This window comes from Onychostoma macrolepis, chromosome 01, assembly GCF_012432095.1.
Source record: "Onychostoma macrolepis isolate SWU-2019 chromosome 01, ASM1243209v1, whole genome shotgun sequence".
Lineage (NCBI taxonomy): Eukaryota > Metazoa > Chordata > Actinopteri > Cypriniformes > Cyprinidae > Onychostoma > Onychostoma macrolepis.
In genome coordinates, this window is record NC_081155.1 from 31897587 (window position 1) to 31910973 (window position 13387).

General features: G+C 36.8%; 1 protein-coding gene across 2 annotated transcripts in view; it reads right to left on the bottom strand.

The window, feature by feature from the left end:
* dnah6 (dynein, axonemal, heavy chain 6) overlaps window positions 1-13387 on the bottom strand; it is a 91941-nt gene that overhangs the window by 35264 nt on the left and 43290 nt on the right. For both annotated transcript variants that reach the window (XM_058775961.1, XM_058775950.1), the window contains exons 48-54: window positions 13092-13323; window positions 8691-8843; window positions 8413-8553; window positions 5213-5455; window positions 4795-4962; window positions 4325-4560; window positions 40-301 (exon numbers count right to left, since the gene is read on the bottom strand). In XM_058775961.1, the coding sequence (XP_058631944.1) occupies window positions 40-301; window positions 4325-4560; window positions 4795-4962; window positions 5213-5455; window positions 8413-8553; window positions 8691-8843; window positions 13092-13323 (1435 nt within the window). The remainder of the gene's footprint in view (window positions 1-39; window positions 302-4324; window positions 4561-4794; window positions 4963-5212; window positions 5456-8412; window positions 8554-8690; window positions 8844-13091; window positions 13324-13387) is intronic.

A 13387-nucleotide genomic window follows, 5' to 3' on the forward strand; every position in this document is an offset into this window, starting at 1 on the left:
TATCTACATTTCAACATAAAAGAAAATAACCAGACTCACCTGAGCAGCAGCAAGTTTCTCACGTTTGGGCCCAACCTCTTTAAGAACTCTTGAGTACAGGTCCATGGCTCTTACCCACATACACATGGACTTGCAGGCCTTGGACACTTTTTCCACTTTATCAGGCACAAAGTCTGGATTAGTAATGTATTTCTGCAGCTTCTGAAGAATCTGAGGTTTGATATTGTCCTTGTCATAGTCCATTAGCTTTTTCAGGAAGTTTCCATCACCCAGGAGCTGTTTTGCACCGGCCCAGTCTGTCCTAGTTGGGCGTAAACAAAGGAATGAAGTCTACAACTACTGTAGCAACTAAAACAATAGGTTTCTTTAGCTCAAAGCATGGATAGCCAGTTTGTCACTATGAAATATAGAATTAGACAGCTTGGAATTAGACAGCTTGGAGCATTATGTTACCAAATATTTTTCAGAAAGTGCAGTTCAGCCAAGTGCCTTATTTGTAATAACTGAATAAAATGATGAATGTCCAGTTTAATGAATAAAGAATGTACAGTGAAGTCTTTTTAGTTTTAAAATCCTACAAGGCTCGTCTGAGTTACTTTAAAGTGTTTATTGTTCTTTTCTTTTGGCAAATCATTATGGTTGGTAACATCTGAATGTTCAACATATTACAACACCTCCACATCCTCTCCACCAACACCTTAATTACATTATTAGATTTAACACCAGCTGGATGAGTACGCAGCTGGAAATATAAAACAAAGGCAATTACAATAACAGAGGATTTAACACAGGTGATTTCCAGTCACACTAAAACATATCACATGAAATTAGTTCATAAATATTTAACACCTAAAAACCAGGCAATATAGAGATGGTGTCTAATTTTATACTGGAGTTAATATTTTAAAATGTTAATATAGAGCAATTAAAAGTCTCTCATATTAAACAACACACTGTAATATTAATAAGTAATATTACAAATCATTATGTTAAAGTCAATATGAAATATTCACTTCTGTAATGTTGAATATTTCCAGTGAAACTGGATATTCAATACAAAAAGTCCTGATTTTGTCCATCTGAAATTATCTGGATCATGAAAGTGGACTATATAAGTGCTTGGAGGGTAAAATATGGATTAATTATTCACAGTAAGACCAGGAACATGTATTAAGAAAGTAAATGGGGTCAATTTTGATTTCATGTTGAGTTTAAACTCCACTAATCTGCCACTTAGATGCAGCACAGGTTTAATATCATGAGCAAATTGAACAATTAGAAGGATAAAAGAACTGCAGAGAGAGAGGAAGGAGGAGAGACAGAAACACAGATTGTTCAGTCAGTGTTATGACATTTTAAACACCCATTAAATTGCTGTCTTATAAAGTTAATAATGAGTAGCTCTGCGGCAGATGATGATGCTGAAAGTAAGGAGATGAAGGAGAAGGATGAGATCGATGACTGAGTGAAAAGAGCACAGATGCTCCACAGTCAGACAATCTGATGTTAATATGGCCAGCACATACTGAGTCACACTGTGGAGGGTCTCAGAGCCAGAGGGGGTTTATGATGTGTGAGAACATGTTTTTCTGCAGCTATATTAGATACCTAAAAAGATTTTATACCAAAATTTAGTATAGTTAGTAAATCGTTTGTAAATGTCACAAAAAACAGTAATTTATACTTAATTTGGGTTTCTTTAGATAAGTCCTGTCTATCATCTATCACATGCTCAATGCGATGGCAATGCAGTTCTTTTTTTCTCTGCAAGCCTGGCAGGCATGAGTAGGACAGGTGTCTGATCACAGCCGCATCAACTTGGATTTAATGTGATTCTGCACAGTCCCCCTGGAGCAACATAGGGTTAAATATGCATGCAGTCATTTTTTCACCATTAAAAATGTTACTCCTGCAGAAATTATTGTACTATTAATAAAAAGGTTGCAATGCTGTACACTCACATGAGGTGAGGGTCTATAAATTTTGTAATATAATACAATACAATACAATAAAATATAATATAATATAATATAATATAATATAATATATAATATAATATAATATAATTAATATAATACAATATAATATAATATAATATAATATAATATAATATAATATAATATAATATAATATAATATAATAATATTATATAATATAATAGTTTATTAGGCTAATATTAGAAGGCTACATCTTATTGCTAGTTTTACTTGATCTTAGTGCTGCGTTCGACACTATAGATCATGACATACTCATAGATCGATTACAAAACTATATGGGTATTCAAGGGCAGGCTTTAAGATGGTTTAGATCCTACCTGTCAGATCGCTACCACTTTATTTAATTATCACCAGTAAAGTAGAGTACCACAAAGATCTGTCCTAGGTCCTCTGCTATTTTCAATATACATGTTGCCCCTTGGTAAAAATATTAGAAGATACGGGATTAGTTTCCATTGTTATGCTGATGATACTCAACTATATATATCTCAACAAGACCAGATTAAACTTCTAAATGATCTAAGCTAAAGAATGTGTTAAAAATGTAAAAGTTTGGATGACCAATAATTTTCTCCTATTAAATTCAGATAAGACAAAGATATTACTTATTGGACCAAAACACAGTACACAGAATCTCTTGGATTACAATTTGCAACTAGACGGATGTACTGTTACTTCATTTACAGTCAAAAAACTGGGTGTTATATTAGACAGCAACTTGTCTTTTGAAAATCATATTTCCAATGTTACAAAAACAGCATTCTTCCATCTTAGAAACATTGCCAAGCTACGAAAAATGTTACCTTTTTCCGATGCAGAGAAGCTAATTCATGCATTCATGACCTCTAGGCTGGACTATTGTAATGCACTGCTAGCTGATTGTCCTGCATCTTCAATAAACAAGCTACAGGTAGTCCAAAATGCAGCGGCTAGAGTCCTTACCAGGTCAAGAAAATATGATCATATTACCCCAATTTTACAGTCTCTGCACTGGCTACCTATTAAGTTCCGTATCAGTTACAAAATATTATTACTTACCTACACTGTAAAAAGTGAAAGTTGACTTAACTTAAACAAATTGAGGAAACCCGTTGCCTTAAAATTATTAAGTACATAATAATAAAAATAAAAAAGTGAACTTGACAATTCAATTAACTTATTTTTTTTAATTATCATTTACTTAAAAATTTTAAGGCAACGGGTTTCCTCAGGTTTTTTAAGTTAAGTCAACCCTCAATGGTTTAGCTCCTACATACCTAACTAGTCTTCTACCACACTACAATCCAACCCGCTCCCTAAGGTCGCAAAACTCTGGACTTTTGGTAGTTCCTAGGATAGCAAAGTCCACTAAAGGAGGTAGAGCTTTTTCACATTTGGCTCCCAAACTCTGGAATAGCCTTCCTGATAACGTTCGGGGTTCAGACACACTCGCTCTGTTTTAATCTTGATTAAAGACACATCTCTTTAGCCAAGCATTCACATAATGCATCTCATATTCTTGTACTGCAGTTATATCTGATCAAACGCACATTATTATTCTTTAGCTTGGGTTGAACAAATCATTTTTGCTTAGATGGAACAGCAGCTACGCTAATTATGTCTCTATTTGTTTCTCTGTTTCTGCCACGGGATTAGCAACCCGTGGTAACTAGGAATTACACAAACTTCAGTCTGGATCCAACCGTTAAATGATCTGAGATGACCAAACACCGGAGAAGACATGATGCCAAACCCTCAGAGGATGCCAAACTCTCAGACAACATACAGAATTACCAAATTTTGCCATAAGTTAAATATATTAAGTTTCTATAATATATAAATATATTGTAGAAACTTAATTTCCTGTAAAGCTGCTTTGCAATGATTTGTATCGTATTAAAAAAGCTCTATTCAAATAAACTTGAAATTAAACTGAATTGAATATAATATAATATAATTTTTCCATTGGCTTTTGGATTATTGCAGAAAGCAGATTAGTGTGAGTTGTAATAGTTTGCAAGAGCACAAGTACATGCTGTACATAAAAAGGCTGTAGAAGTGAACTAGTGAGTAGATCAGTTTTCCTGTTTGGTGTGATGACATTTAATATGTCGTCTCATTTTGTTAGCAACCACATTGTAAAGGCTTAAACACGAGTGGGGTATTACTGATGTATTTTATGTTATAGAATAAGACTTGAAACACAGACAATATTTCAGGCGTTTAACCTGTTTTGAAACATATTGACTTCAGGACGATGGAACTAGATGTGCAAATATTTCCGGGTTTTAGGACACCTGCAGCACTCTATATAATACAGTATAATATAATATAAAGATGCAACTCACTTGCTGCTGAGCAGGATGCACACCGCCTCCATCACAGTCATGACGAGATCTGGTGGTTTGGTGAAGACACGGATTTCTGATATATCAGCTTTATCCAAGGCATTCAGGGCCTTGTTGGCACCGTCGAGTGCAGGCAGAGCCTCATCCAAATCACGCTGAGCATCGTCTGCAATGGCTTGAGTCTCTTCTGCCTTTACCTTAGCTAAAGCTTCATCCTCTTTCACAACCCTACGCACCTACAGGTAAAGAGGTCCATAAGAGCAACTGTTAATGTTAGAAGATGTACTTCTTCAAAGCATTATTGAGTTCATATCATGAAAAATCAAAACATTTGAATGTGTTTTGGGACTTCCAACATACAGTAGACATCGCATTACAAGTGGACCTTAGGAGAAAAAAATTGAATTATAAAATTAGGAGTTCCTGTGAAAACAGATGGGGAATGGTTGAATTATTAGCAATACACATACCTGGTCAGCATTCTCTTGATCCACAGCAAGTTTCTCCATGAGAGCATTGACATCGATTGATTTTTGTTTAAGCACAGGCTCCAGAGCAGAGAGGTCTTGTTTCATCTTATCAACTAGTTCATTTGTCTCCAGCAGTTTAGTAAGACCATTTTTCACACGATCTCGAGCCTGTGCAGACAAACACACATTATATTTCACATACAAGTCACACATTTCTATGTTTATCGAGCTCTGATGGATCCTTTACTCTAATATATCTTCCAGTTGACACATTGCTTACTTTAAAATTTAAAAAGGTAGCAACTTCTTTTTTTAACTTCTTGGAAGATAGTCATTAAGAGTCCACAATCTTAAGTAATCATGTAACCGCATCAATAATTTATGCATCTATGCATCACTCATAGCCCAGTCTCCTCACCGCCTGCAGCTGCTGTCTCTTTTCTCCCAGCATGCTCAGGTACAGGTTAATGAGCTCTAAATAAGAGGTGGGCGTTGTGTAATAGTGTCTGCGCAGTTCGGAGTAAAAACGTTCCGCCATGTCAGTCACGCTAACATGGATCTCCACACACATCTCTGAAAAACACTGCTTCATCTCCTCACTGCCAAACTCCACGTTCTGGAAGAAGGTCTGGGACACAGAAAGCAGTGCTTCACGGGGCCACTGAAAAATAAACATGGAAAGAAAGAAAGAAAATTTCCCTGACTGCAACGTAACAAATTTGTGAAAGCATCACAGAGTGAGCAGCACATAGAAGTTGTTTACTGAATTGTATTTGAAAAGATCTTTTACAAATTCACATCATGTGTCATTTTTGGGTACACTATTCCTTTAAATGTTCATTTCCTTTTTCTGACTTATTTATGCAATGTATTGGCTTCCACACGTACAACAATAGCATGCAGATTGCACTGAAGACATTATAATAGACTGTTCTTTCATTTCATTCCGCAAGAACCATAGTGGTCACCTTGAAATATGTGGGGCGAGTGCGTTTGTGTGTGTGTGTGTATACAAGTAAACAAACACACACTGATGGAAACAAATAAGCAAATAAAAGCAGAGTGAACAGACATACGGGCTTGCTGCTTAACATTAATGAGCAGCTGCAGTTGGCCAGCACAGAGCCATTCATCACACCCAGAAACACGACACTACAATGGACAACACAACAAATAAAATCAACACTCTACATGCAAACAAACCACACACAAACACACTTTATAGTAATTAGCAGAACACCCCTTTCAACCAAACAGCTCACAGAGGTCAGTGAACATACGTCTCATTAGATAAGAGAATGAAACAAAAGAATGGCGGTGAAGAGAGATTGAATGATAGACGCACAGTGTCTGTATGTGTGTGAGACCTGAAGCCCCCTCTCTTTATTAGAATAAGTTTCCATCACCGTCTCTGAGTCATTCTATAAAAAAGTAGTAAGTACCATTTGTGTCCACAATATCTGATGAAAAGCACAACAAATCTGATATTAAGTGTTCTAAAATTAATTATATTGAATTATAAATGTATTCTATATATAAAAATGTTATTTTATGTGACTGTGGTGTATTTTTATAAACATTTATAAGAGGTATATATATTTTGCATGTCCATATAGCCACTCTACTGTATAAAAAAGGTTGTATATACAACAAAGATTATTGGAGTAAATTTGACAAGAAAATACAATTTCATTCTTTCTACTTTAAAATTTCAGGTTGAATACAATGTGTTGCGAAATAAATTTGAAATTTTATTACAAAAAATGTGAAAATTGAACTTAAAATTGTGTCTACACCAAAGTTCTTTAATATATATATTTTTTCATATTTATTTTAAATGCAACAATTGCTGATAAATTTGTTGAAAAATATGTATTGATTATTATTATTATTATGTTAAATTACATTTTATTTGCATCTGTGAATTTTGATCACCCCAACACATTTTTTACATAATACCACTTTCATTTTAAATGGCATGATGAACAGAAAGTGACCATTTACATTTCTGGAGTTTCTTTTCAATATTCTAGCAGAAAAATTAATACGGATTTACTCTATATCAGCACTCTTGGAATGTCGCTCAGTCAGATTCAAGGAACAGAACTGTTGTATAATAGCTTTTATTAATTTAGCTTGAGATAGCAGTGTGCATAATTTTACTTAAAACATTCTTTGGCTGTTTCATTTACTTATTTTCCATCTCCCTCTCCATTTCTCGCTCTCAGGGCCTAAACCAACACCAGTCAAAAATCACATTGATATGCCTTTAGACATGAGCAAATCAGCTACTGACAAGAGCCCTGTTCCCAACCATGATTACTGTGAAAACAGAGAAATGAAGCAATGGACTCGTAGGGGTGAGTAGGGCGGAATGCATAAGTAGCCTTTTTAAAGTATATACATGAGCAAAAATGAGAGTTGCTCCTTATCATCTTGGTATACTGCTGCCTGTCTTGCACAAGTGACTCTTTAATATGCATATTAGGGACTGGGGTAGCAATTTTCCTTATCAATGTCCCATGCCATTATTGGACAGATTGGCCATGGAGAATAAATGTGCTCATATTCCTGATGTAGACCAAAACTAGTCAGGTCACTTGAAGACACATTTTTTCACATTTTTAAAATATTTCCCTGCAACACACAATTATTTGGTTTGCTCTCATTTCATAGCTGTGTAATAGAAATAGTGTAAGAGATATATGAAGATTTTTTTAATTGTTTGTACAGTAGATGCTGCTCTTTTGAAATTTAAGAAATGTTCAAGCGCATCAAATAAGCATATTAAAATGATTTCTGAAAGATCATGTGACTCTGAAGACTGGGGTAATGATGCTAAAAATTCAGCTTTGCCCTGAAAGGAATAAATTACAATTTAAAATATACTAAAATACTAAAAAAGATTTTATTTTAACTTCGCATTTTGGATTTTAATAATATTTCACAATATTACTGCTTTTACTGTATTTTTGATCAAATAAATATCCTGATGATCATTAAGAGCATTGAAGACTCTAAAATCCCCTAACTTTTAAACAGTAGTGTATGTACAGTATACAACACTTCAGGTGTCTGTGGGTATTTCAGGATGCCTTCAGGTTTCATTGAATTTCTACTTTCTTACATGCTACTTTAAGGGGAACTCACTAAGAATTAATTGTGCCACTGACAGTATAGTTAGCATTCACTGTCTGTTGTTTTAGCAACCAATTTACTAAACAAGTTAAGCAAACAAGCCCAAAAATTACTGCCGAACACTATGTGCATGACACAATTGCCCATCACAATTGATTTTTGTGAATAAGGCACACCTGTAATAAACCTTTGCCTTTGCATGTGCCTGTGCATATTTAAATTAAGTCATTGTTATTCTTTTTATTGCACACATTTCCTCTGTATGAAAATGATTTTACAGAGAGGAAATGTGTGCGGCGCTAAAAAGAATAACAATGACTTAATTTAAATGTGCATAGTGAAACACTGCATGGTTAAGTTTGGTTGCGGGGTTTGCATGTGCAGCAGTTTAGTGGAAACGTGTTTAATGAATTCACTGTGTGCTCAGTGATTTTGGTTTGAAAAAGAGAGAGTCTTAAAAGAGAGGATGTGGATTCTGACCTGTACAAACCAGTCAATGGTGCAGCAGTTAACCAGCGATGGGAACATGCGGCAGCGTGAGCGGAAGGAGTCACCCACAGGGCTCATACACAACACTATGTGCAGCTTCTCACGCACACGAGAGATAAAGAACTGGAAGACCTGAAGACAAACAGAGATAAAACATCTAAACAGAATTGCAGAGCAGCTGAGAATATATAGTGACATTCTGCACTTGGTTAGATGTCTTGGTTATGACCAGGTTGCAAGATTGGATGGTTCTTAGTTGTATCATGTACCTCATCCCTATTTCCCTCAGAGATGCCGGCCTCTTTAGCCTTGGGGCTAATGGCAGCCAGCACCTGTTTCAGTTCATCCTTCTCAAAGAGGTTTGGTACTTCACCCGAGTTCAGCATGTTATTAATATCCTCCAGGAACTCTTCCACCACAATCTAAAACAGATGAGAAAAACAAATCACATGGTCAAACATGTGATGGATCATTCCACCAACACTGGTGCATGTTATTAATATCATGTTAATACTATGACTGGTTGAAAGGTGGTGGTATTGCACCTTAATGCTGGTTGTCACCTGCGTCAGTACCTACAGTAGCACACCTCTTTAGATCAGGGGAGTGAGGTTTACCCATAAAGCTCTTACTAACTGGCCTCCGTTACACTCTCCAGCCTAAGGCTGATGATACACAGGGCAACTTTTTGAACATTTTCGCCATGCAAACATTGGCCAAAAAGTTGCCCCGTAATTAGGGGTCGACCGATTATCGGCCTGGCCGATTATCGGCGCCGATATTAAGCATTTTTATGATTATCGGTATCGGTCATTTTCAAAACCGATGTGCCGATAAAATTATTTAATTTTGAAACGCGGTATTTGGCTCTTATGCAGCCTGTCAGGACTCACCACTCTGTGGCCTAGAGCAGTCTCCGCCCACCGCGCATCTGATTTGTTGGGAGTCACGATTCAGACCAATCAATGTGGAAGGCACTCTCACACTGATAGCCCTTGCTACAGTTTCAGTGATCACGCATCAGTTGTCTCTCAAAGGCAGCAGCAGATGTTGCTCAAGTTGCAATAAATCACAATCCACTACACTGAAGTTGCAAAACACCTCAATATTATCTATTTATGGTTTCCGCGATGGGAAAACGCAGACAGAATCGCGGAAGCCAGTCATATAAAGGGAATTTACTGCGCACGGAGTTCGTCAAAGTTTGGATGAATTAATCAAAAGTAGGTCAGTTATATCGACTCGCGCTATGGACTAGTATCTGTAAATACTAAGCTGCAAAAAGACTTATTTAAATATGAATTCTGCATGTTCTGCGTGTCTCTGTATATGTGAATGGCACAGACGCGCGGTTTTGATTATACACACACACACACACACACACACACTGAAGTGTGCGACGCTCGCGGTGTTTTCAGCATCTGCCTTCTCACTAAATGAGGACATAAATACATGAACAACATCCCCAGAACTGCTCTGAGAGTTGCTTCATGAGCATTTGACCGTTTCATTTGAGTAAAACGATCGTCATATCACATACATAGGCTATACAGAAACTTAAGAGGTCCTCATGGCAACCCGTCAAAATAAAAGTTCGGTTTATCTACTGCTACTACAACAACAACAACTTTTGTTTAAAAGAATAATCACACAATACGCTATTTCTTCCATGTTTTAATTGTAATGGTAAACCCATTTGTTTGCCAAAAAATTTAGTTTAACTCTCATTTGATTAAAAGATAACTGAAATTAATGTTTTATGGCTTCATTTGCACTGCACTGTAAATGAAAACTAATCGAAATTACTGTCACATAGGCCAAGATTAAGATACTGTCACACAGGCCAAGATTAGGATGACATAAATTGTGACATTTCAATAGGCTATTGAACCAAGTGTGCCTATAACAGGCTATTAGTGTTATAGTTTAATTAAAATAGTTACAGTCTTCTTCACAACTTCTACAATGGAGCTATGAAGACAATTAAATTATTTACACTTATTATATTATAATTATGAGAGGTTATGCTATTACACATACATTTCTAACATGTAAATTATTGAAGCCAAATACTTACTTTTCCCCAAGCTGTTTAGCTGTAGTACAGTATTCATAGGCTTAATCATGAAGCATGCAGTGGCCCCACTTTTAACTCTCTCTTTATATTACCCTTATTGTAGATGGATGCATGGAGGAAGACAAGAGTAAGAAGTGCAATCAACACCAGGGAAGGCAGTTTTTGTCAGAGCCCTTGTTATTCTTAATTTTGACATTAATTTTCATTTTTACATCAGACATAATATATTGGTTAAAAATATCGGTTATCGGTCCACTTGGTCTGTAATAATCGGTATCGGCATCGGCCCTGAAAAACACATATCGGTCGACCCCTACCCGTAATCATCAGCCTAAACCTCATTCCTGTCCGGGTCACGGCACCAGTGCACTGTAACCCATCCGATTCTACTCGTCATTCTATCTCAGAGCAGGATTTGAACCGGCATGGGAGGCATAGGAGGCAGGCACACCAACAAGGGTGCTAATGACAGCAGCCTCTTGCATCAGATGCTAGAGCACCTCTTGAGATCAGGGAAGTGAGGTTTAACTGGCCTCTGTTACATACACTTTTGTACAGTTATGTTTGTGGACTCTCTCTGCATTCCTACATTCATATTTTAAGTGTGATTCACTGGCCAAAAGAAGGAAAAATACTAAATAAACAAATTTTAAAATGATTTTGATTCATAGCATAATTAATTTATTTTTAAACATTTCTTTATAAAATTCATGATCATACTGTTATTGTGAATTATTTTGACCATGATAATTCTGTAGTGAAAATCTAATATTGTAACCTATTTTCCATACAGTATGATCATCAAGCAGTGCTTGATAAAAATTACTTTTCCTTTTTGTGTAAACTGTTCCTTTCATATGTTAAATCCAGATGAAAACTAATCCGAACATTACACCCACACACACACCCATGGGATGGTACTCCAGGTATAGAATTTAAACCAAAAGGTCAAACACCCTCTAAGGGCAAGTTTGAAAAACAATGTTTCAACAGTGAGTGACTATCTATCAAAAACACTGAAGAGTATTTACTCCCTTCAGTCCATTAAACACAATAATAAATGACATTTCAAACAGCCTATTCAATCAAACATTGAAATTAACCTTACAGATGGGCACACAAACACAAACATCTAAATAGTGCTGGGCGGTATGACCAAAAATTTATATCACGGTATTTTTCAAAATTATACCGGTTTCACGGTATATTGCGGTATATTTTTTTTTCATGCATGACCGGGTGTTAACCACATTTTCTACTGATTGAGGGAGGAAAAACTGCAGTAGATTGACTTAGAATGCCCTATTTTACTGTCATGATGAGCGAATATTGTAGAAAAATTCCACACTAAATAGTGACTAAACACGACCCATTAATACGTTAACCAGGAGTCACTCTCATTTATAATTGCGACATCGTCTGATAAAATCAACATGCATCTAACATTACACTAAAGAGCGGCTATGCAGCGCACTGCCTGCGTCTGAATAACGAAATAAAAAATAAACAAACAAACAAAAAAAGTGCATAATTATGCTCATATTAATAATTCCAAACAGTCAGTTAGCGGCAAGTGCTTGGAAACGCTGTTTTGTACTCATTTACTAACGAGTATGCGGCAGTACGGCCAGCTGAATGCGGTGCTTCTCTGCCGCTCGCTGCACAGAACAGACGCAGAGAGACACGACACTGCACCGGGAGAGTCAGACCTCACGCTCGCGGGGCAGCACTGGCGATATCTTCCAACTGAACCATAGCTAAGGTTTATCCAAAAATGTTGCTAGGTTTGTCAGTTTGTATATTCTATGGAAAAAAAGCCGCTAAAAGGGTCTAAAAATTGCTAAATATAGTGCTAAAGTCGCGCTCGTGTGTGTGAGACGCGGGAGCTGATGGCAGCGGGCGGTGGATATTGTGGATGAGTTCTTCTGTGTCATCACGTTCTACAGCTTCAGAACTTTCACGCTTAGTAACACCAAAGACTATAGGTAACACATACAGCTGTGTTCTTGCCACAATGCAATAGTGAAAAGAGACCCCTCTCAAACAGTGTCGCGTTCCGAACGTTATTTAAATAATACCGGTATTGCGGTATTTTAAAAATTCATATCATAAGAAAAATAAACACCGGTATTCGGTATGAACCGGTATACCGCCCAGCACTACCTCAAAATCACATATATCTCTTGTCTATAGCACCAGCTTGTGTCTGTCCCGTTAGGAACTGTTCATGAAATTATTTAGGGGGTCATTACTGCTGCAGAGCCTGTATGCTGAATCACAAAGCAGTAGAAGTCTCTTGCTTTCATGAGACAGTATTACAGCACTGGCAGAGGGCCCGGAGTCATAACAGAGATGACCTACCATCCACTCTACAGCTCAGAGAAAACCTCTCTGCATCCAGATTCATATCCACAAATCAATAAATCATAACTTGTGAATTGGTTACAAGGAGTTTCGGAGAGGTGTGGTTTTGGGTTATGCTAGGGCAAACATTACATTTTACAAACTTAAACACACAACAAAATTACTAAAACTTTAACTAACATTAAAATGAAAATAACAAATTTATCAGCAAATTTCTTTTTGGCTGTACCTGGGTATCTGTAAAGAGAAACACCATGTCCTGGCCTTCCACACCTGCCATTTTGTAAAGTTTACGCAGGTCTTCGTGGAAGCTGTCATAATTATAACCACGGCTCAATTCAATCTGAAAGCAGCGGTAACCACACATGTGAGCAGCTAAACGTGTTAAAGATTGCTTTCCTGTGCCGCCCACACCAACTAACAGGGCATTTCCACGTTCTTGGCGTATCATGCGGGCGATTCTGTTGACAGGGGAAGAGATGAATGGTAAGACAAGAAGGTCAATTGGGTGAATGAACAAAACCG